Source organism: Mesoplodon densirostris, chromosome 3, assembly GCF_025265405.1.
Source record: "Mesoplodon densirostris isolate mMesDen1 chromosome 3, mMesDen1 primary haplotype, whole genome shotgun sequence".
Taxonomy (NCBI): domain Eukaryota; kingdom Metazoa; phylum Chordata; class Mammalia; order Artiodactyla; family Ziphiidae; genus Mesoplodon; species Mesoplodon densirostris.
Window position 1 is genome coordinate 119,530,463 of NC_082663.1, and position 23,340 is coordinate 119,553,802.

At 39.8% G+C, this 23,340-nt stretch overlaps 1 protein-coding gene and 1 pseudogene across 1 annotated transcript; both read left to right on the forward strand.

Annotated features, from left to right (window-relative positions):
* Nucleotides 1-6,262: 6,262 nt before the first annotated feature.
* On the forward strand, nt 6,263-6,651 carry LOC132485466 (elongin-C-like). Its single transcript, XM_060092008.1, has one exon. The coding sequence runs from the start codon at nt 6,299-6,301 to the stop codon at nt 6,635-6,637; it is 339 nt and encodes a 112-aa protein (XP_059947991.1). The 5' UTR covers nt 6,263-6,298; the 3' UTR covers nt 6,638-6,651.
* Nucleotides 6,652-6,824: 173 nt separating this feature from the next.
* On the forward strand, nt 6,825-7,163 carry LOC132485467 (mitochondrial import inner membrane translocase subunit TIM14-like; annotated as a pseudogene).
* Nucleotides 7,164-23,340: the final 16,177 nt, after the last annotated feature.

Sequence of the window (23,340 nt, forward strand, 5' to 3'; positions counted from 1 at the left end):
TTAAATGTAATTAAGTTTCTCTTTTGGAAGACTTTGAGGATAGAGATACCACTTGACAGAAATAGAATAATTGGGAAAATAATTCAATTTGAATGAAATTGAGGAGGGAGAAAATTACTTCTGCTTAGAAGTATTAAGCCTTAAGTAACAGTGAGACATTTATGTGAAGATATCACATAGACAATCTGAATTATGGTAAGTAGAACATAGGTATGAGGGCAGAATTGGAGATGTAGTTTGGGGAATAACTTACATATTTTTCATCCCTTATCAATTTATATTCAATTTCTCATTTAACCGTTCCAAACCTTCTGCTTTATATATTCAACAAATCTTCTTCCTGGCTCTGTGCTAAATACAAGGATACAATAATTAACTAAAATGGATGTTATTCCTGCTTTCAGGGAGTTTACAGCACAAAAGAGGAGAAACGGATAAGCAGTTGCAATAGTGTATGATACACTCTGCCATAGGGATTAGATAAGCATGCTATTAGGAACACACAACAGGAAAAGTTAACCTAGTCTATGGGTCAGGGAAGTCTTTCTGGGGGTGAGGGGAGTAATGCTTTACTGAAGCGCAAAGGAGAATATGGAGTTATTCAGGAAAAAAGGAAAAGGAGAGACTCCTTAAGTGAAGGACACATGTATGCAAAAGCTTTAAAGCAAGAAAAAACATGCGTGCTCAAGTGTTCCTACGAATACTTTTTCCCAGAAACTATTCTCTACCCAGCCGTTTAAAATTCTTTTTTTGGGCTTCCCTGGTGGTCCAGTGGTAAAGAATCTGCCTTACAATGCAGGGGACGCGGGTTCAATCCCTGGTCCGGGAACTAAGATCCCACGTGACGGGGGACACGACTAAGCCTGCGAGCCACAATACTGAGCTTGTCGCCTCAACTAGAAAGCCTGTGTGCCTCTACTAAGACCCAACACAGCCAAAAATAAATAAATAAATATGAGAACTATTATTTAAAAAAATAAAATTGTTTTTCAAGTTGATTGAGGTATAATTTATATATAGTAAAATTCATCCTTTTATGGTATAAGTTTCTGTGAATTTTGACAAACTTATGCTGTCATGTAACAATTACAACAATCAAGATATGTAGTATTTCTATCACCCTAAAAAGTTCCATCACACCTCTTCAGCGCCTTCGCAACTGCTGACTGGATTTCTGTCCCTATAGTTTTCCTTTTTCCAAATGTATAAATGGAACCATACAGTATGCAGACTTTCAAATCTGGCTTCTTTCACTGAGCGTAATGCTTTTGAGAGTCATTTATGGTGTTGCATGTATTAGTAGTTTGTTCCTTTTTACTGCTGAACAGAATTCCATTGTACAGGTGTACCACAGTCTGTTTCATGTTGATGGACATTTAGCATGTTTCTGGTATTTTTAAAATATGGACAAAGCTGCTATAAATATCCCCATAGATTTTTTTTAATTTTTGATTTTTGATTGAAGTACAGTTGATTTGCAATATTGTGTTAGTTTCAGGTGTACAGCAAAGTGATTCAGTTATATATATATATATATATTTTTTCAGATTCCCATAGAGGTTTTTGCATAGGTATAAGTCTTCATTTCTCTTGAGTAAATACCTAGGAGTGGGTTTGTTAGGTCATAGAATAAATGCATGTTTAACTTTATAGGAAATTAACAAACTGTTCTCCAATGTGCCTGTACCATTTTGCATTCCCACCACCAATGTATGAGAGTTCTAGTTTTTCCGCATCCTCAGCAGCATTTGACATTATCAGTTGTTGGTTTTGTTTTATTTATTTATTTTTAAGTCATTCTACTAGGTATGTAGTGATGCCTCATTGTCATTTTAATTTGCATTTTCCTAATGACTAATAGTGTCAAGCATCTTTTCATGTACTTATTTGCCATCTGTATATCTTCTTCTGTAAAATGTTTGTTCAAATATTTTGCCCATTTTTTCTTTTTTTGATTGTTTTCTTATTATTGAGTTTAGTGAGTCCTTTACATATTCAGGTTACCAATACTTTATCAGATATGTGTTTTGCAAATGTTTCTTCCCAGTGTGTGCCTTGTCTTCTCATTTTCTTAGACTGACTTTCAAAGACCAGAATTTTTTTCTATTTTGTAAGGTCTAATTTATTAGTTTCTTCATTTCTACCCAATGTTTTAATCCCATTCCTTTCCATTTCTTTCTAGAATAATCTTCTTTTTCTGCTTCCCATCATGCAGAAGTCTCCCACTTTTTGCAAAAATCTTCACTTGCAGTTATTTCCCACCCCCCATTGTTACTGTCCTTTTTCTCCTTCATTTCCCTGCCAAATATTTGGAATGAATGTTCCTTACTACTTAGTCATTCCTGAAATCCCTGAAAATTTGCTTCCATTCACACCACACTACCAAAACTAACCTCTGGATGTCACCAAAAAACCTCTTACGTGTCGATTCCAATAATAGTTTCTAGACCCTAATTCTCTACTTCCTTTTAGGATAACCCTTCCTTCCAAAAATTATTTTTTAACCTCTTACTTTCAGCGTTCCCAAAATGCAGATCTAAGGTGTATAGTAGCCCCTTAGGGATTAATTCAGTTGTTGAATGCCATGTAAACAAGAGTTTCTTTGCTGAATAAATTCAACAATTTTTTGGTCTGAATTCAGACAGAAGCAATAAATATGAAATAGGTGTTAAATTATTTACAGTTTATTAATTCCCTTAAATGACTTGAATATCACCATTTGTTTTTTCAATGACTTCGTTGTCTTTTTTTAAAAATCTATACCCCCAATAGCATAAATTTCAGCACAACCCACAACTGATTTTTTTAATTCTGAATTACTAGAGTCCAAATGAGTGAAATTTTACTCTAGTTTTTTCATTATAATATATATGTTCATATATATTATATATTTGGAAGAAATACAATCCAGAAACAATCTCCAAGCAAAGGGACAGAAGTAGTTATTAAAATAGCAAAGTTTGTTTCTAATATTTATTAGGTAGAGAAACTGAAATACAGTGAAATAGATTTCCCCCCTAAAAGTAAAATCATAAAAAGGCAGAGCAAAGAAGTTTCAGTTTTGATTTTGCCTCATTGGGACCATAAATAGCAAACAGTTTATTTCTCTCAGGTATTCCCCTAACCACCACTCTTTTCCTTTCCATTTGCCTTCCCTTTCTTTTTTATTTCCTCTAATTAGCATAATGACCAGACAATATGACTAAATTAAATCATTCCATTTCTCTCAACTCTAGGTCAAGGTAATTACTTCTGGTTACCCTATCTCTTCTGCCAGCTTCCCTTTACCTGCTAAAAAGTCTGCTTTCGGGTGGACAGCTCCTGCTTTGTTCTTGGACAGAGCAAAGGCTGAAATTTTCCTGAAGTTCATTAGTGTCATAAGCCCAGGTTAGGGAAATCAGTGCTCTGAGGTCTTGTATGTCTCTATCATGAGAATATCAGTACATTTTGAACATATTGGGAGGCAGCATAATATAGTAGAAACAGCTTGGGAGTTAGATCCCAATTCAAATCAAACTTGACTGACAGGTAAATAAAGTCAATAAATCCTCTGAGCATGTTTCCTCATCTGTGAAAGAAAGATAAATAATATCTACTTTAACCGGAAACATGAGTAAAGAATCTGATACTTAATGAGTACTCAATACAATTTGGTCCTTTCCTCCCCTCTCCAGCAAATTCTTTTAATCGAGAATAACTTTTTATTCATTTATTTATTTACTTGGTTGCTTCGGGTCTTAGTTGTGGCACACGGGGATCTTTGTTGTGGCACACAGGCTTCTCTAGTTGCGGCATGCGGGCTCAGTAGCCCCACAGCATATGGGATCCTAGTTCCCCGACCAGGGGTCGAACCCACGTCCCCTGCATTAGAAGGCGGATTCTTAACCACTGGACCACCAGGGAAGTCTCGAAAATGACTTTTTAAAATGTCGCCCTTTCTTGGTCCACTGATGCAAGGCCAATCCTTTGGTACTTTCCATAGTACACACTGACATAATAGTGAGATAAGGGGATATACTGCCTCCTGAACATATTTGTTTTTAACAAGGACTCTCAGGATAGGAGTTTTTGATGTGGCAAGGGCAGTGCTAGTGGTGATTTCTGTATTATGTTCTGGGAAATCTAAAAGTTCTATGAGGCATCTCAAGAAGTTTCTGAAAACATGGTAACAAGAGATTTATTTCATTTCTGCCTGCTCTGTGACCTACATACACCACCTTGACAATAGATACATTGGTCATCAGCATTCAATTGTACTACTTTGCATATAAAGGGCTTACAGTGTTCTATGAAGATCACACAGGAAATACAAGTCTATAAATAAAGTTCAAGGCACCTTGTATATCTTTATTTTGTCCTGAAATAGTGTACATTAATTATATGAAATAAATTACACAGTAACATTAATTTGAAATTCTTTTTGTCAGATTAAGAGTACACATGATCTTTTTTTTTTTTTTTTTTTGGCCGTGCCCCCTGCAGTGGAAGCGCAGAGTCTTAACCACTGGACTGCCTGGGAAGTCCCAAGAGTACGCATAATATTTGACTCAATAATTATACTTCTAGGAATCTCTCCTAGAATACACTCATACGTTGTACAAATATGTATGTAGAACCGTATTTATTGCAGCTTATTTGTACCAACAAAGACTAGAAACAATTGCTTAAGTATTATAGAATAGTCATATAACAGAATACTATGAACCCATTAAATAATAAACAATTATTAATTAAATAGCAACTACATGCTCAGAACCTTATTAAGTGCTGAAGGAGAATAAAAAGAACTATAAGCCATGGTTCTTATCCTGGAGGAGCTTATGACTTGGTTGAGAAGGGTCAAAGATGCACAGATCCCTGGCTTTAAATTATGTCTTCTATGTGAGTCAACTTTTTGGTTTGTGTTCTTTTAAATGTTTATTTATTTATTTATTTAGGCTGCGCTGGGTCTTAGCTGCGGCAGCGGGATCTTCGTTGCCGTGTGTGAGATCTTCAGTTGCGGCATGAGACCTCTTAGTTGAGGCACGTGGGATCTAGTCCCTGACCAGAGATCGAAACCGGGCCCCCTGCATTGGGAGCACAGAGTCTTAGCCACTGGACCACCAGGGAAGTCCTCGGTTTGTGTTCTTGAAGAAGAATCTTCTGGACTAGAGGATGGCAAACTACAGCCCATGGGCCAAATCCAGCTCCTTGTCTATTTTTTGTAAATAAAATTTAATTGGAACACAGCCATGCCCATTCATTTACCTATTGTCTAGGCTACTTTCCTGATACAGAGTAGAGTAGTTGCAACAGAGATCATATGGCCCACAAAGCCAATAATATTTACTAATTGGTCCTTTATGGAAAAAGTTTAACTCCTCTTGTAGGCCTTTAAAAAAACAAAAACCTTTAAAAATGGTCTGGGGACTTCCCTGGTGGTGCAGTGGTTAAAAATCCTCCTGCCAATGCAGGGGACACGGGTTTGAGCCCTGGTCCGGGAAGATCCCACATGCCACGGAGCCACTAAGCCCGTGCGCCACTACTGATCCTGCGCTCTAGAGCCCACGTGCCACAACTACTGAGCCCACATGCCGCATCTACTGAAGCCCACAGGCCTAGAGCCTGTGCTCCGCAACAAGAAAAGCCACCGCAAAGAGCCCGTGCACCACAACAAAGAGTAGCCCCCGCTCGCCGCAACTAGAGAAAGCCCGCGTGCAGCAACAAAAACCCAACGTAGCCAAAACCAAAAACAAATAAATTTATTTATTTTTATTTTTTTTATTTTTAATTTTTTTTTGCGGTACGCAGGCCTCTCACTGCTGTGGCCTCTCCCGTTGTGGAGCACAGGCTCCGGACACGCAGGCTCAGCGGCCATGGCTCAGAGCCCCAGCTGCTCCGCGGCATGTGGGATCCTCCCGGACCAGGGCACGAACCCACGTGCCCTGAATCGGCAGGCGGACTCTCAACCACTGCGTCACCAGGGAAGCCCCAAATAAATTTATTTTTTTAAAAAAGCTTTGGAGTTAAGGATGGTGGTTTTAAAATATGTCCATAAATTCTCTGATACACTTTCCTTTAAAAGATGAAGCTGGACTAGATACTAATCTCCCGCGCATAGAGAGCGTCCGTGACCCAGCGGAAGTGATTCCTCCAACTGCCCCGGAACCCACGGCGGCAGGCAGCGGTGCGCATGGACCCAGTGCGGTGGCTTCGGTGGCTGCGGTGGCTGCGGTGGCTGCGGGGCTGAAGAGAAACTACTAAAGGAGAAACTACTAAAGTTCCTGTGGACGCAAAGTAGAATTTCATTAAGAACATAATGGATGGAGAAGAGAAGACCTATGGTGGCTGTGAGGGCCCTGACGCCATGTATATCAAATTGATATCTTCGGATGGTCATGAATTTATTGTAAAAAGAGAACATGCGCTAACATCAGGAACAATAAAAGCCATGTTGAGTGGCCCAGGTCAATTTGCTGAGAACGAAACTAATGAAGTCAATTTTAGAGAGATCCCTTCACATGTGCTATCAAAAGTATGCATGTATTTTACCTACAAGGTTCGCTACACTAACAGCTCCACGGAGATTCCTGAATTTCCAATTGCACCTGAAATTGCACTGGAACTGCTGATGGCTGCAAACTTCCTAGATTGTTAAATAAAATTATATATAAAAAAAGATGAAGCTGAAGTGCTGGGGCCCCCGTGTCTGGGCGGTTTGTGCTTGCTGGTGACAGCCGCGTTGCTTTCTGATGGAGGAATGAAGTCGGTGCCTGTGGCTTCTGGGCTGGAATCAACTGTGCTCTCCCTGGAGGCAGAGGAGCTGAGCCAGAACTACGGCCAATACACTGGTAGTCGTTAGACTGACCACTGCTGCTGCAGGATGTGCAGGCTGTTACGTTTTGCAAGCCATGAAGCATATGGAGCCTCAAGTAAAACATGTTTCACAGTCTATCAAAATCTGCCCTCACCAGTGGCTATTACAGAGGTGAGTGTGAACCCAAAATGACAAAATGGGAAGCAACATTAATAATACTAGGAGTAAGCCCTACAGCCAATAAAGCAAAGAGATGCTCATTGACGTATTATGCATTTAAATCACCCAGACAAGGCAGGATCTCCTTAGATAACAGTCAAAAATCAATGACGCTAAAGATTTACTAGAAGTTCAAGCTAGAAAATGAAGTATATGTATGATGAATTTTAAGTTCTTTTTCATTGATGTATATGAGTACCAGCTTTTATCATAAAATACCTCAAAGCTGCAAAAAATAAATGATTAAAAATAAAAGATGAAGCTTAATTCTCCTCTCTGTGAGTGTGGACTGAACTCAGTAACTTCCTTCTAATAAATAGAGTAATGTTCAGAGACTTCCCTGGCGGTCCAGTGGTTAAGACTCCACGCTTCCACTGCAGGGGGCACAGGTTCGATCCCTGGTCGGGGAACTAGGATCCCGCATGCCACACAGCGTGGCCCAAAAGTAAAATAAAATAGAGTAATGTGCAAATAAGAGTGTGTGACTTCTGACACTAGATCATAAAAGATGTTACAGACTTCTCCTTGCCCTCAGATCACTTGCTGGAGGAAAGCCGATTGCTATGTTGTGAGGACACTCAAGTAGCCCTGTGGAGAGGTCCATGTGGCAAGGAACTGAGACCTCCTGCCAACAGCTAGCAAGGAACCAGGCCTTCTACTAACAGCCATGTGAGGGAACCATCTTGGAAGTGGAGGCTTCAGCTCCAGGTAAGCCTTCAGATAGCTGGAGTCCTGGCTGATGTCTTGACTGCAGCTTCATAAGAAACCCTGAATCAGAACCACCCATTTAAACCACTCCTGAATTCTTGACCCACAGAAACTGGGAAACAATATGTCTTGCCTTAAGCTGCTAAATTTTGGGGTAATTTGTTATTCAGCAATAGATAACTAATACAAAGCTGAAAGCTATAGATGCTCTAGAGCAGTGGGTCTGTAAACTTTCTCTAGAAGGGCCAGACAGTCAATATTTTAGGCTTTTGGACCATATGGTCTCTGTGGCAACTACCCAACTCTGCTATCGCAGCAGGAGAGCAGCCACACACAATAGGTAAACAAATGGGCATGGCTGTGTTCCAATAAAGCTTTATTTACAAACACAAGCAGCAAGCCCGTGGGCCATAGTTTGCCAGCCTCTGCTCTAGAGAAACCAATTTTAATGATATTAAGCAATGATTAGAAAGGAGTAATAGGAGCTGGGGGATTTCTCAGCTAAAGGCTGCAAAGCCAACCACCAAGGAAACTCCTGATTAGAAAAGGGTATGTGCACAATATGGTCACAATTCTTTTTTTAACTTTCCCTGTAAGTTTTTTGCCCAGAGAAGAGAAATAAAATAATTGGAAGGGTGATGAGATTTTTTCCCCCTAAGAAATCCTAGAATGAGGACTGAGAACCCACGAGGCAAGAGAATGAGAAAACTGAAAATAGGAGAAAACTGTTATTATGGTCTTTTCACCAAGCTGCTAAGACCTTTGAGCACCAGTGCCAAAGCTGGTGTTTTAAACATGCAAAGCAAGTTTGTTAATAATAGGAGGAAGATTATCTTCCATTAACACCTGGAAATAGGACAAGGAACTAAAAAGTAGTTGATAACTGTTAGTGGAAACTAAAAAGGGACCCAAACTTTACTTAAGTCTATTTCATACCATTTTTCTCTAAGTGTATTGCATTTTCTTTGTGGTCCTTAGAACTTAGTAATTGTTCAGATCTGTAAACTTACTAAATGTATTATTATGGAAAAAAATCATAACTAACGGGAATAACATGCTGACCAGATGTCTGTTAGAAGGAAGCCTGACTGGATCTTACCACCATAGTGAGAAGTCACTATTTTTAGTGGCAACTCCTCAAATTGCAGACTTACCATGCAGCCATGCAACCCTGACCTGTTACAATCACAGCTAAGATTTACTGAATGCCTACTAAACACCAGGTGCTGGGCAAAACACATTACATGCCTTATTTCATTTTATCCTTCCAATAACCCTATGAGGTCAGTAGTAGCATTATCTTCACCTTACAGATGAGAAAAAAACTAAGACTCAGTAACTTATTCAAAGTCACTCAGCTAATAAGGGGCGGAGATAAAATTTGAACCTGGGAAGTCAACATATGGAGCCCACAGTCTTGACCTACACCTGCAGCAGACCCTGAGGAGAAAAGTTTAAGTGCAACATTGTGTGATAGTGATGACCTTACATTTTCTTTCAAAGGCAGTAAATTTAGTTGGACGAAGAGAATTCAAATGCATTAAACAATTGGAAAACACTCTTATGAAACACAGTAGTAACAATCATTCATTGCTATCTGGTGGAATAGCCTCTAATGGGCGGTTGGTTCCCAAATCAACATGTAAGGAAAAAAACTGAACATAGACAAATTACTCTAAAATTCCTTTAAATTGCTCATAAACTACTGTTCCATAGACACAGCTTTGTAAGGAAACAACAGATTCACATCTCCCTTCTCATGCTCACCCTGGGATATATCCAAATTTTGGGTAATGGCTGAGATGTACCTTCAAAATTTGAATTCTCTCTCCTTCTCTCTTTCTCTCCTTTCCTCCCTCTCTTGTTGTGTATATTTGAATGTACATAATTTTAAAATACTTATGATGTTACTCCATTGTCATATGAACCTAGAATGGAACATAAATGTGAGGGCACCAAAGTAAAGTAATAATTTTTCTTTTATAAACACAGCACAGGAATAAGTACCTCAGGGATTAGTCTGACACGTGTCTGTCATGGCATATACACACTGTCCATTCTCCTAAGCAAACCACCCTAGCCTACCCTGTGCACAGACATGATTCAGGCATAAGAGCCTCTATCACAAGCAGAGCAAATTTCTCTTCCCTCCTAGTTGGCTAAAATCAGTACAAGGAAGTCCTAGCCACGGCAATCAGAGAAGAAAAAGAAATAAAAGGAATACAAATTGCAAAAGAAGAAGTAAAACTGTCACTGTTTGCAGATGACATGATACTATACATAGAGAGTCCTAAAGATGCCACTAGAAAACTACTAGAGCTAATCAATGACTTTGGTAAAGTTGCAGGATACAAAATTAATGCACAGAAATCTCTTGCATTCCTATACACTAGTGATGAAAAATCTGAAAGAGAAATTAAAGAAGCACTCCCATTCACCATTGCAACAAAAAGAATAAAATACCTAGGAATAAACCTACCTATGGAGACAAAAGACCTGTATGCAGAAAACTATAAGACACTGATGAAAGAAATTAAAAATGATACAAAAAAAAAGAATTGAGGAACTTTTTTTTAAAACTGTTCACACCAACAATGTAGTTTATTTATTTATTTATTTATTTTATTTATTTTTGGCTGCGTTGGGTCTTTGTTGCTGTGCGCGGGCTTTCTCTAGTTGCGGCGAGCGGGGGCTACTCTTCCTTGCGGTGCGTGGGCTTCTCATTGCAGTGGCTTCTCTTGTTGCGGAGCACGGGCTCTAGGCGTGTGGGCTTCAGTAGTTGTGGCTCCCGGGTTCAGTAGTTGTGGCTCGCGGGCTCTAGAGCGCAGGCTCAGTAGTTGTGGCTCACGGGCTTAGTTGGTCCACGGCAGACATATGGGATCTTCCCGGACCAGGGTTCGAAGCCGTGTCCCCTGCACTGGCAGGCGGATTCTTAACCACTACTCCACCAGGGAAGCCGGAGGGGCTTTTTGAGATGACAGATGACAGAACTTGGGTAACCGGGATCAAGAAACTTAGGAGATGCTGCTTAGAAAAAGAAAAGTCAAGCAAATAGGAGGACAGGAAAGAATGCTCTGCCAGGGAACTGATTTCAGAGAAAGAAGGCAAAGAAGGAAGGTAGAAAGAGAAAAAGCTCTCTGCAAAATCCAGTACATCCTGCATATTCCCAGGTCTCATTATATTGAGCCAAGTCCAGGAGGGAGCTTATTCACTAACAGAACTGTCATAAAGTTAAAGAAGAAAAAAAGGAGGGATTGAAAAAGGGCTAGAACTAGGGTAGGGTGAGTGACACACTCCTCTTGGGCACCAAATTTAAGAGGCACCAAAAACTCAATCATGAAGATAAATAATATTTTAATGCAATAGTTTAAAAAATCAAATTGGCAAGCTACAGCCAGACACCTGCTTTGCAAATAAAGTTTATTGGAACCAAGGTCAGGCTCAGGGCGATTGAGGCAGGGTCATAAAAGTGCACAATAGCATTCTGTCTTCATTTCACATTTGGTTTTTGTTCAACATAGATTTGTTTGCTCTAATTTTGAATTAAAAAAATACTACACTACAACATTATTTATCTCAATTGCTGATTTCTGGGGCTCCCCTTAAATGTTTTGCCTTACTCACTGCACCCTAGTCCTGACCTGGGTTGTAAAAGAGAGAGGGAGAATGCAGAAAGAGATAATCAGTGGTTTAAAGACTTATGCAGGGATTTGGGGTCAAGACCTAAAGCAGAAAAGTTGGAGATTCCATTTTATCCTGCTGTGTGCATTCTGTGCCCTGGGCGCCCTCATGCCAATGAAGGCTGTTCTTTCATTGAGCTCCTTCTCTTGCTTTGGCAGCTGCACTCACTTTTATATGCAGGTTCTGGAATGCTGGGAGCTGTATGGCAGCCAACGTCTCTCTTCTCCCTTCTCAAACATGACATTCTCTGTAATTCACTTACAGACACCTCTTTCCTTAGCCTTCTCACCCAGGGAGCCTGATCAAGGAATCTAAGAACTAAGCCTCATTTGCCTTCTCTGGGTATGCAAGTGAATTTGCATATATCTTGTATCCATTTGCATTCTCCTCACATGGGGCATTTAGAATAAAAACAACATTCATGAATCAAAATGAAGCTTGTTCCATTCTTTCTCTGTCGAAGTATGGTGCAAGTAAAAGGATACCGCAGTGTAAGAAAAGAGCTGAAATTATATTTGCCATGGTTATGTGTAGTTTTAAAAGCAATCCAATTTGGTGGCATTTACCACCACAGAACTGGCGTTTATAGGTTTAGCCTAGAAGAGCATAATCATTCATGACTGAAATGGCTACCCCCTTCCTCTACCATTCTTGTAGAAATTTGAGCCAAGGGCCACTAAAAGCTGAAACTGCCCTCTTTTCCTCCCCCTGGTCACCACTTAAAGGGTGGGAAGCCTGATGGCTTCAGTTAATTGATTTCTTCATTTGAGATGAAATGCATGAAGAACCAACTAAAAAGGAGAAAAGGAAGAAGAGTGATGCTCCTCATCCTCCCTCAGCCCTTTGGGAGCTAAAAGAACTAAGGGAAGGAAAAGAGTAGTCTGGTATGAACAATGCACAGAATTTCATCTAAAGAAACAAAGTGAACAGTGGACTACTGGTCTCAAAATGAGAGGGAACCCAAAATGATGAAAACTGATATGATAAATAACAAGGGCAAGTTCATTATAGAATTTTTTTAAAAAGTAGAACTGTTAAGTAAGATGTCAACATGCTTCCAGCACTAAGAGAAAAAGTACCTAGCCAGAGTGTGGGATCCTTACAATCTGTGTGACAGGTAGATAGTTCAGTAAATAAGGATGTCTCAAACCTTCACAGCTTGAGAAAAATCCCCTTAGTGCATTTAACCTCCTTATCTTATAATACCCAGTTCTTGAAGCAACTTTCTGGTTATCGGATGATTTGTAACCAAGAAAAGGGGTGCTCTAGAGAATGGATTTCTATTTTCAAACAGATACACCTCTTACTATAACTACCGAAGTGACATCCTGGTTTATAATTCAGAGTTTTTGTTTGTTTGTTTTTTTGTGTTTTTTAAAATTTATTTATTTATTTTTGGCTGCATTGGGTCTTTGTTGCTCTGTGCGGGCTTTCTCCAGTTGCGACGAGTGGGGGCTACTCTTCATTGCGGTGCATAGGCTTCTCTTGTTGTGGAGCATGGGCTCTAGGCGCACGGGCTTCAGTAGTTGTGGCACGTGGGCTCAGTAGTTGTGGCTCGCGGGCTCTAGAGCGCAGGCTCAGTAGTCGTGGCTCACGGGCTTAGTTGCGCCACGGCAGGCATGTGGGATCTTCCCGGACCAGGGCTTGAACCCATGTCCCCTGCATTGGCAGGCGGATTCTTAACCACGGCACCACCAGGGAAGCCCCTAATTCAGAGTTTTATAAATTTGGTTTAATTGATGCCTAATTCAACTCCTGGTTGAACTGATAAAATCAAGCTTCTGACCAACCTGTCAACAAACCTTATCATTCCTGGCTTTAAAATGTCATATGCAGGACTTCCCTGCATGGGAATAGTGAATTCCACCATTTTGTCTTTCAGGTCACTTATCCGTTCTTCTGCCTCAGTTATTCTGTTATTGATTTCTTCTAGTGTATTTTTCATTTCAGTTATTGCATTGTTCATCTCTGTTTGTTCTTTAATTCTTCTAGGTCTTTGTTAAACATTTCTTTTTTTTTTTTTTTGGTACGTGGGTCTCTCACTGTTGTGGCCTCTCCCATTGCGGAGCACAGGCTCCGGACGCGCAGGCTCAGCGGCCATGGCTCACGGGCCCAGCCGTTCCGCGGCATGTGGGATCTTCCCGGACCAGGGCACGAACCCGTGTCCCCTGCATCGGCAGGCAGACTCTCAACCACTGCGCCACCAGGGAAGCCCCTGTTAAACATTTCTTGCATCTTCTCGATCTTTGCCTCCATTCTTTTTCTGAGGTCCTGGATCATCTTCACTATCATTATTCTGAATTCTTTTTCTGGAAGGTTGTCTATCTCCACTTCATTTAGTTGTTTTTCTGGGGCTTTATCTTGTTTCTTCATTTGGTACATAGTCCTCTGCCTTTTCATTTTGTCTATCTTTTTGAGAATGTGGTTTTCATTCCACAGGCTGCAGGATTGTAGTTTTTCTTGCTTCTTTGGGAACAGTAGATTTTTATAAAATACTTCTATAACCATTTAAATTTTTACAATGGTCATGTAGTTCTTTTATATTAAACATTAATTTATAGTGATTGATAATGTAGTAACTGAAGTAATTCATATACTCTATGTGAATTTATTAATTCAAATATATTACATCCACACACACAAAGTGAGTGTAAAAGTAAGCACTAACACATGCAAAATAAAACATGTCAAACCATTACAGAATTTCTCATTAAGTAGTGGGATACTAGATGATTTTTATTTTCTCCTTTAAAATTATTTTTCTAGATTTTTATAAGGATCCCGGTACAGTTTTCTTGCTGCAGATAGCACTCATTGTTTATCCTTTCCTCTTTAAAAAAAAATTATTTATTTATTTTGGTTGTGCGTGGTCTTTGTTGCAGTGTGCGGGCTCTTCACTGCAGTGCACAGACTTCTCTAATTGCAGCACTCGGTCTCTAGAGTGCGAGGGCTCAGTAGTTGCAGTGTAAGGGCTCAGTTTCAGTATGTGGGATCTTAGTTCCCTGATCAGGGATCAAACCCGGGTCCCCTCCAGTGGGAGCATGGAGTCTTAACCACTGGACCACCAGGGAAGTCCCTGTTTATCCTTTCCAAGCTATAAAAATTATTCATTTTCAGAGTAGAAAACTTAGAAAATACATAAAAATTTAAAGGAACACTATCAAAATTCACCTATAACTTCAACATCCAAAGATAACCATTGTTAACCTCTTGGTTAATATCCTTCTGGTCCTTTTGCAGTGTTTTTCTTATTAAAAATATGATCATATCTGCTCTGTGATCTATGTTTTTGTTCATTTGACATATTATCCAGAATATTTCTCCATGTCCATAAAGTATTCTCCAGTATGATTTTTATAACTGCATAATATTCCATAATAGGAGATATTATAACTTACTAAGCCAACTCTACCTCTGGACTGTCCCAATTTTTTTTAACATTCTAAATAACCCATCAATGAGCATTCTTTTGATTTCCTCTGGGTAGATTCCTAAAGTTGAAATTTCTGGGCCAAAGGGTACGGCATAAAATTTTTATTGTGGTAAAATGCATATAACATTCAATTTACAATTTTAGCCATATAAAGTGTACAGTTTAATGGCATCAAGTACATTTACAATGTTGTGCAAACATCACGACTGACTAGTTTCAAAACTTTTTCATTATCCCAAACAAAAATCTCATACCCCTTTAGAAGTAATTTCCTAGCCTCTCCTTCCCCTAGCCCCTGACAACCACTAATCTGCCTTCTATCTCTATTGGGCCATAGAGACTGATTTGCCTCAGTATCTAGATTTGCCTATTCTGGATATTTCATATAAATAGAAACCTACAACATTTGGTCCTTTGTGCTTGGCTTCTTTCACTTAGCATAAAGTTCTTAAGCTTTATCTATGTTGTAGCGTGTGTTAGTATTTCATTCCTTTATATGACTGAATAATATTCCTTTCTATAGATATACCACATTTTGTTTATCCAGTCATCTGTGGGTATTTGGCTTGTTTCTACTTTTTTTTGTTTGAACATCTGTTTAATTTTGTTTGAACATCTGTTTAATTCTTTCGAATATACAATTGACCTGTGAATAACACAGGGGTTAGGGGTGCTGACCCTCCGGGCAGTCAAAAATCCACACTTTACAGTCCCTCCATATCCTTGGTTATGCACCCTCAGATTTAACCAATCTCAGATCCTGTAGTACTGTAATACATATTTATTGAAAAAATCCAGGTATAAGTGATTCCTGGCAATTTAAACCCGTGTTGTTCAAGGGTCATCTGTATACTCAGGAGTAGAGTTACCAAATCATGTGACAATTCTATATTTAACTTCTTGAGGAACTGCCAAACTGTTTTCCACAGTGGGCTGCACCCTTTTACATTCCCATCAGCAACGTATAGAGTTCAAACTTCTCCACATCCTTGTCAACACTTGTTATTTTCTGTTGTTTTTGTTGTTTTTTAAAATGACCATCTTAATGGGTAAGAAGTGGTATCTCATTTTGGTTTTGATTTGCATTTCCCTAAAGACTAATGATGTTGAGCATCTTGGCGTGTTCTTGTTGGCCATTTGTGTATATTCTTTGGAGAAATGTCTATTCAAATTCTTTGTCCATTTATTTATTTATTTATTTATTTATTTGTTTATTTATTTATTTATTTTTGCGGTATGCGGGCCCCCCACTGCCGTGGCCTCCCCCGTTGCGGAGCACAGGCTCCGGACGCGCAGGCTCCGGACGCGCAGGCTCAGCGGCCATGGCTCACGGGCCCAGCCGCTCCGCGGCATATGGGATCCTCCCAGACCGGGGCACGAACCCGTATCCCCTGCATCGGCAGGCGGACTCTCAACCACTTGCGCCACCAGGGAGGCCCTGTCCATTTATTATTATTATTTTTTTGGCTGCGTCGGGCCTTAGTTGTGGCATGCAGGATCGTCATTGACGCATGCAGGATCTTTTTCATTGTGGTGCACGGGCTCTTTGTTGAGGCGCATGGGCTTCTATCTAGTTGTGGGCGTGCAGATTTTCTCTCTCCATGTGGTGCAAGGGCTCCGGCTCCAGAGTGCGTGGACTCTGTAGTTTTGCGACACACAGTCTCTCTTGTTGAGGCATGCGAGCTCAGTAGCTGTGGCACATGGGCTTAGTTGCCCCATGGCATGTGGGATCTTAGTTCCTTGAATAGGGATTGAACCTGCGTCCCCTGCATTGTAAGGCTGATTCTTTACCACTGGACCACTGGGGAAGTCTCCTTTGTCCTTTTTTTTTTTTTTTTTGCAGTACACGGGCCTCTCACCATTGTGGGCTCTCCCACCGCGGAGCACAGGCTCTGGACGTGCAGGCCCAGCAGCCATGGCTCACGGACCGAGCCTCTCTGCGGCATGTGGGATCCTCCCGGACCAGGGCCTGAACCCGCATCCCCTGCATTCGCAGGCAGACTCCCAACCACTGCGCCACCAGGGAAGCCCCTCCTTTGTCCATTTTTAAATTGAGTTGTCTTTTTATTGTTGAGTTGTAAGAGTTCTTTATATATTCTGGATACTAATCCTTATCAGATATATGATTTACAAATATTTTCTCCCATTCTGTGGGTTGTCTTTTCACTCTGTTGATAATGTTCTTTGATGCACAAAAGGTTTTAATTTTTATGAAGTCTAATTGTCTATTTTTTTCTTTTATTGCTTGTGCTTTTGATGTCATAATTAAGAAACAACTGCCAAATCTAAAGTCATGAAGATTTGACACTAAGTTTTTTTCAAAAGGTTTTATAGTTTTAGCTCTTATTAAATATAATGATCCCTATCTTTGATCCATTTTGAATTAATTTTTGTATATGGTGTGAGGTCGGGATCCAACTTAATTCCTTTGCATGTGGATATTCAGTTGTTCCAGCACAATTTGCTAAAAAGATTATTTTTTCCCCCATTGAATAGTCTTGGAACCCTTGTTTAAAATCAAAGCATTACTTTGAGATCAGAAAACAAAATCAAATAAACATGTATATGTAGAATGTGTCTCCTCTTTTCTTCTCTATTACTTCTATTACGTTTCGTCATGTTTTTATGCCCTCATACTCAGATTAATGCAATAGCCTTCTAATTACCCTGCTTATCAGTGACAGAGTAATATCTCTTTACTACTACCATGTTATTTCCTTACTCAAGAGTGGGTCAGGTTGCTACTGTCTAAATATTAATTGGTGACTAGACCTCAGAGCATAGTTACCTCACCAAAGTACAGTCAACTGTACCTCTTAGCCTAAAATAACCAGCCAGCCTTACCCATTGCTTCTACTGTAAATGGATCTGAAGGAAAATTGAGTTAAAATATATTCAAGACTGAAGGAATAAGGAGATATATCCTTTTTAGCAGGATGTAAAAATAGTATTTTGAGCTCAAAATTATCTGTCATTTATTCTTTCCATAAGCATTAACTGGACACCTACTACATCTCAGGATTACAAGAAGGAAGATGCAGATGCTGTGCTCTAATTGCACAGAGTTTAGAAGAGGAGACAGTTATTTAAAAAGATAAATTATAGCTTCCCTGGTTGAGAGTCTGCCTGCCGATGCAGGGGACACAGGTTCGTGCCCCGGTTCGGGAAGATCCCACATGCCGCGGAGCGGCTGGGCCCGTGAGCCACGGCCGCTGAGCCTGCGCGTTCGGAGCCTGTGCTCCGCAACGGGAGAGGCCACAACAGTAAGAGGCCCGCATACTGCAAAAAAAAAAAAAAAAAGATGATAAATTATAATCTAACATTGTAAGTGCAATAATGGAAGTGTGAATAAAACATTTTGGAAACACCAAAGTGCAGCAAGTTTAATAATAGGAATATTTCTTTTTTCCTTAAGAGATCTGTTAAATTGCCACTATAATTACCTAGAACTATTTTTTGTAGTATTTCCCATCACCAGTTTATCTTTTAATTCATTCATTTACAAATATTTATTAATTGGCTACTCAATGCAAACAAAAGCACAAAGAAATTTCTAATCTGGTTGGGATTGAGGTATGATATATGAAAAGCTAAAAAGTAATATAGCTGTGAAGTTTTCAGTAACTTTTTTTTTTTTTTTTTTTTGGCTGTGCTGGGTCTTTGTTGCAGCATGTGGGCTCTTCATTGAGGGCCTCTCTCTAGTTGCAGTGTGCAGGCTTCTCTAGTTGCAGTGCGGGGGCTCTCTAGTTGTGGCGCCCGGGGTTCCAGAGCGCACAGGATCAGTAGGTGCACTGTGCAAGCTTCTCTTTAGTTGCAGCGCACGGGTTTAGTTGCCCCGCGGCATATGGGATCTTAATTCCCCGACCAGGGATCAAACCCACATCCCCTGCTTTGGAAGGCGGATTCTTAACCACTGGACCACCAGGGAAGACCCAACATTTTCCAATTTTGTGATATGTTTAAAAATTATATAAAAGTAATACGTTAGGGGCTTCCCTGGTGGTGCAGTGGTTGAGAATCTGCCTGCCAATGCAGGGGACACAGGTTCGAGCCCTGGTTTGGGAAGATCCCACATGCTGTGGAGTAACTAGGCCCGTGTGCCACAACTACTGAGTCTGCACGTCTGGAGCCTGTGCTCCGCAACAAGAGAGGCTGCGACAGTGAGAGGCCCGTGCACCGCAATAAAGAGTGGCCCCCACTCGCCACAACTAGAGAAAGCCCACGCACAGAAACGAAGACCCAACACAGCCAAAAAAAAATCATATAAAATTAATATGTTAGAAAAAAATAATATAGTATGAGTCAATAGCTCTGACCTAAGAGGAAGAACCAGGTGAGCAGTATAAATTATCAGTTCTCAACCATGATGCCTCAGTACAGCGATATGTTACTATAAATTGTGCAGCATGTCACAGTAATGTGTATCCATAATTAAGTTCCATAACATAACCATTATCAGAGTTTGCACTTTATTTCACACACACACACACACACACACACACACACAGAATTGAAAGTTGTTCTTATGATAACATCATTCTTATTTATTTGCATCCTAATATACTTACTTGAGTGGTCTAACTAATGAATTCTCAAGGGGGAAAGATCGATGTATCCACAAGAAACACCATGAGGAATTCAAAAAATGGGTAGTACTTAGAGATAAATTGGAGAAGGTCACAACCCTCTATGTGGGAGAGATGAGAATGTGCATGATGTATCAGGAGAAATAAATAGACTGACCTACATGAGCAGCGGTTTATAGAGGAAAGTATAGCAACAAATAAGTTAGGAAGTCTTATAGTAGACAATTGTTTTTGCTGCTCTGCATCCCTTTAACCTTCTTCTGGTAATATGACCCTAATTTTACCTTGCAAATCACCCTCTCCCTCTTTTCTGACTAGATGAACTTTGGGTAGAATTGACTCTACCCACAGTCCAGGAGTGAATATGTGACTCAGACCTGGTGAATCAATGTCATAGTCCCAATTTGTAGAGATGATTCAGGAATAGGCAATAAGACGCAATGAGACTTTTACTAAGAGAGCCACATGGTCTTATCTTCTGAAATTGCTAATAGTAACAATGCTGTGAGCTTGGAGCTGCTGACAGGTGAGCACTTGTGCCAGGAAATGATTCAATATAGCAGAAGGAAGAACTGAGAGATGAAGAGAGGGAGTAAGTCTCAGTGATACCATCCAGCTCCTGGATCAAAGCGTGACTGAAACCAGTAACCCCTAGACTTTGCAGTTATGTTAGCCGATATATATATATATATTTTTTTAATAAATTTATTTTATTTTTAATTTATTTTTGGCTGTGTTCAGTCTTCATTGCCGTGCACAGGCTTTCTCTAGTTGCAGTGAGTGGAGGCTACTCTTTGTTACGGTGCACGGGCTCTAGATGTGTGGGCTTCAGTAGTTGTGGCACACGGGCTCAGTAGTTGTGGCTTGCGGGCTCTAGAGTGCAGGCTTAGTAGTTGTGGCTCACAGGCTTAGTTGCTCTGTGGCATGTGGGATCTTCCTGGACTAGGGATAGAACCCGTGTCCCCTGCATTGGCAAGCAGATTCTTAACCACTGCGCCACCAGGGAAGTCCTATGCTAGCCAGTAGATTTCCATATTTACTTAAGCCATTTTAAGTTAGATTTTCTGTCATATATAACAAAAGAATTCTAAATTATTTGGGTCTGTTGGCCAGTTATTAATGATCCTATGGGACAAGGTTAGAAATTAAGACGACCCTATGAGGGGGCCACTGGAAAAAAAAAGTTTTTAAAGCAGATGTGGGACAGAATGAACATCATTTTTTTCATTATCAAGGAAACAAATTACCACCAAGAGTAATTCATTTTGAGATGTGCATACAGGAGTAGAAATGAGATTACATCTCAGACTTCCTAGACTGTGGACCTAAACTGCTTGCCCTCTATGTCATTCTGTTGTAGCTAGAGCTTAGTACTTTCCAAATGTGTTATCCTATCTTTTACTTAGTTCAAGTTAGACACAGAGGTCAATTAGGCTTTGAGCAAGTGAATTTCTTAAAGTATGATCCATCTTAATATGTTCAAAATAATATGGGTTTTCAATGAATATGGTAGTGATAATGTTGTCTATACCTTAACAGCCAATGAAATGTAGCAGAAATATAGTGCCATACAAAGAATGCATCTAAAACCACTCCCCTGAATATGAAATCCATGTTTTCAATGTACATCAATAATTATATCAATAACTGATTTGTTAAAAAAAAAAGTTCAAAAGGGAAAACTAAGAGAGTAGGGTCCTACTCATGATTCCTTAACAGTTTTGTATGATTGAGTAAATCATGTTTCCTTCTCTGTGATTCAATTTTCCTACTTCAAAGATAGAAAAATGATAATACTGAACTTAAAATACAAGAAGATTTAAATATGGCCTTAACCATCTTCATCTATGTTCATCAGACACTTGAAGAACATCAGGGAAAGGTACTCTAGGAATATAGAAATAATAATAAAAGTTAAAATTGAGTACTTACTATATTCTAGGCACCATTCTAAATGTTTTACATGTATTAAACTATTTATGCCTTACAATAGCCCTATGAGGTAAATATCATTATTATCCCCATTTTGCTGAGGCTCAGAAAAGTTATGATTCTTGCCCCAAAGCCCAAAGCTAGCCAAGATTTGAACCTAGGCAACTGTATACTGTCTTTCTACTTATCTAATAGTGCAATAGATAATCTATAAAAAGAATAATAAACGTGAAGGAAAAAATTCTGAACAGGCAAAAGCGATGTCAAAAGTTTTTAATGTCTTTCATTTTGTCATAAGGGATTCCCTCAGGCTCAAGGCCTATTGACTTTCATCTAAGGCACAAGTTTTTAAAAGCGTGTTGATATTTTTTAAACTCATGGAAGGTGAGCACCAGGATGGTAGTATGTGAAACTGGGGAGAGGTGGTTACATTCTGGATATGTTATGAATTATATTACTCTATGAAGCTGGCTTTTTTTTTTAATTAGCAATCCTCAATACATGTAAATATTTTCTATCAATTCAGTTTTCCAGAGAAAGATCTCCCCCTATCTCCTGCCTGGGGATAGCAATAGTCTGGCTGCTAGCTTTTTAGAGCTGGGTAGGGAAAAGAGCAGAGTGTCCTGTTTAGAATGCAGACTTTCATGTTTTCATACCCATTCCTCAGAGCCTGGTATGTCCAAGTCCAGAGCCTCTCTAGTTCAGTTTCTCCAGAGGATGACACCTTCTGTCTCCTGCATGGAAGGAGAGAAACACATCTGGCTACTTGGGGTAGGTGTAGGGAATGAGGATCTAGGTTCTACATGATCCCTACACAGACTTGTAAATAATCCATCCCCTTCTAGCCCCTTCCCTCCTTGCACATATTCTTTGCCCTTCCAATTCCTGTGGCTTTCTGAGGATCCTTGGGACAAGTCTGTGTGCCTATTGCTGGTGTCTGCCTCATCTGCAGTACCTAAGTTTTACCTTTCTCTGACTTAAGACATTTTTCTTTTGTCCACCCACTTTTAGTCTTCACATACTGTGCCTTGGGGTTAAAGATGTTTCCTAATGTCATTGAATATGGAGTTCATGTTTTTATTTCTTGTTCTCCTCCTACAAATGCCTTTAAACATATTAAATATGCCTAATATCACTCATAGAAAACTGCAAATTAAAACTTCAACAAGATACCCCTTTCCATCTATAGGATTAGCAAAGATTATTTGCAAAGTTATTGGCAGGCCTCAGTTTCTCACTGGCTGTTGGCTGGAAACCTCATAAGCCTTTCCATAGGTAGATTGTCTGAGTGTCTTCAAGACATAGCAACTGGCTTCCTCTAGAACAAGTGATAGAAGAGAGAGAAAGCCCAAGATAGAAGCTACAGGGTTTTTTTTAAACAACAACTTTATTGAGATATACATAAAGTTACACACAGGTTTTTGACTGTGTGGGGTGGGGGCAGGGGTGTGGGAAGGGGCAGGGGTCAGGACCCCTAACCCCCTGCATTGTTCAAGGGTCAACTGTAATTCATATACCATACAATTCACACATTCAGAGTGTACAATTCAATGGCTTGTACATTTACAGAGTTTCGCAACCATCGCCACAGTTAGAGCATTTTCAATACTTCCAAAAGAAACCCTGAACTAAGCTATTGCACCCCAAATTCCCCCACCCCAACCTTCCAGCCTAGGCAACTATCAATCTACTTTCTGGCTCTATAAATTTGCCGATTCTGGACATTACGTATAAATGGAATCATACAATATGTGGAATCTTGTGACTGGCTTCTTTCACTAAGGTTGAACCATGTTGTAGCATATATCAGTATTTCATTTCTTTTTATTATGTGCTCTCTTTTTTTCACTATCTTTCAGTGAAATTCCTACTTATTTATATTTACATATCCAGGTTTTTCTCTCTCTCTCTTATTTATTTATTTATTTATTTATTTTGCTGTACGCGGGTCTCTCACTGCTGCGGTCCCTCCCGCCGCGGAGCAC

Bases quoted from the DNA above. Each gene is read 5' to 3' on its own strand.
- LOC132485466 (XM_060092008.1), top strand. From the start codon at position 6,299: ATGGATGGAGAAGAGAAGACCTATGGTGGCTGTGAGGGCCCTGACGCC.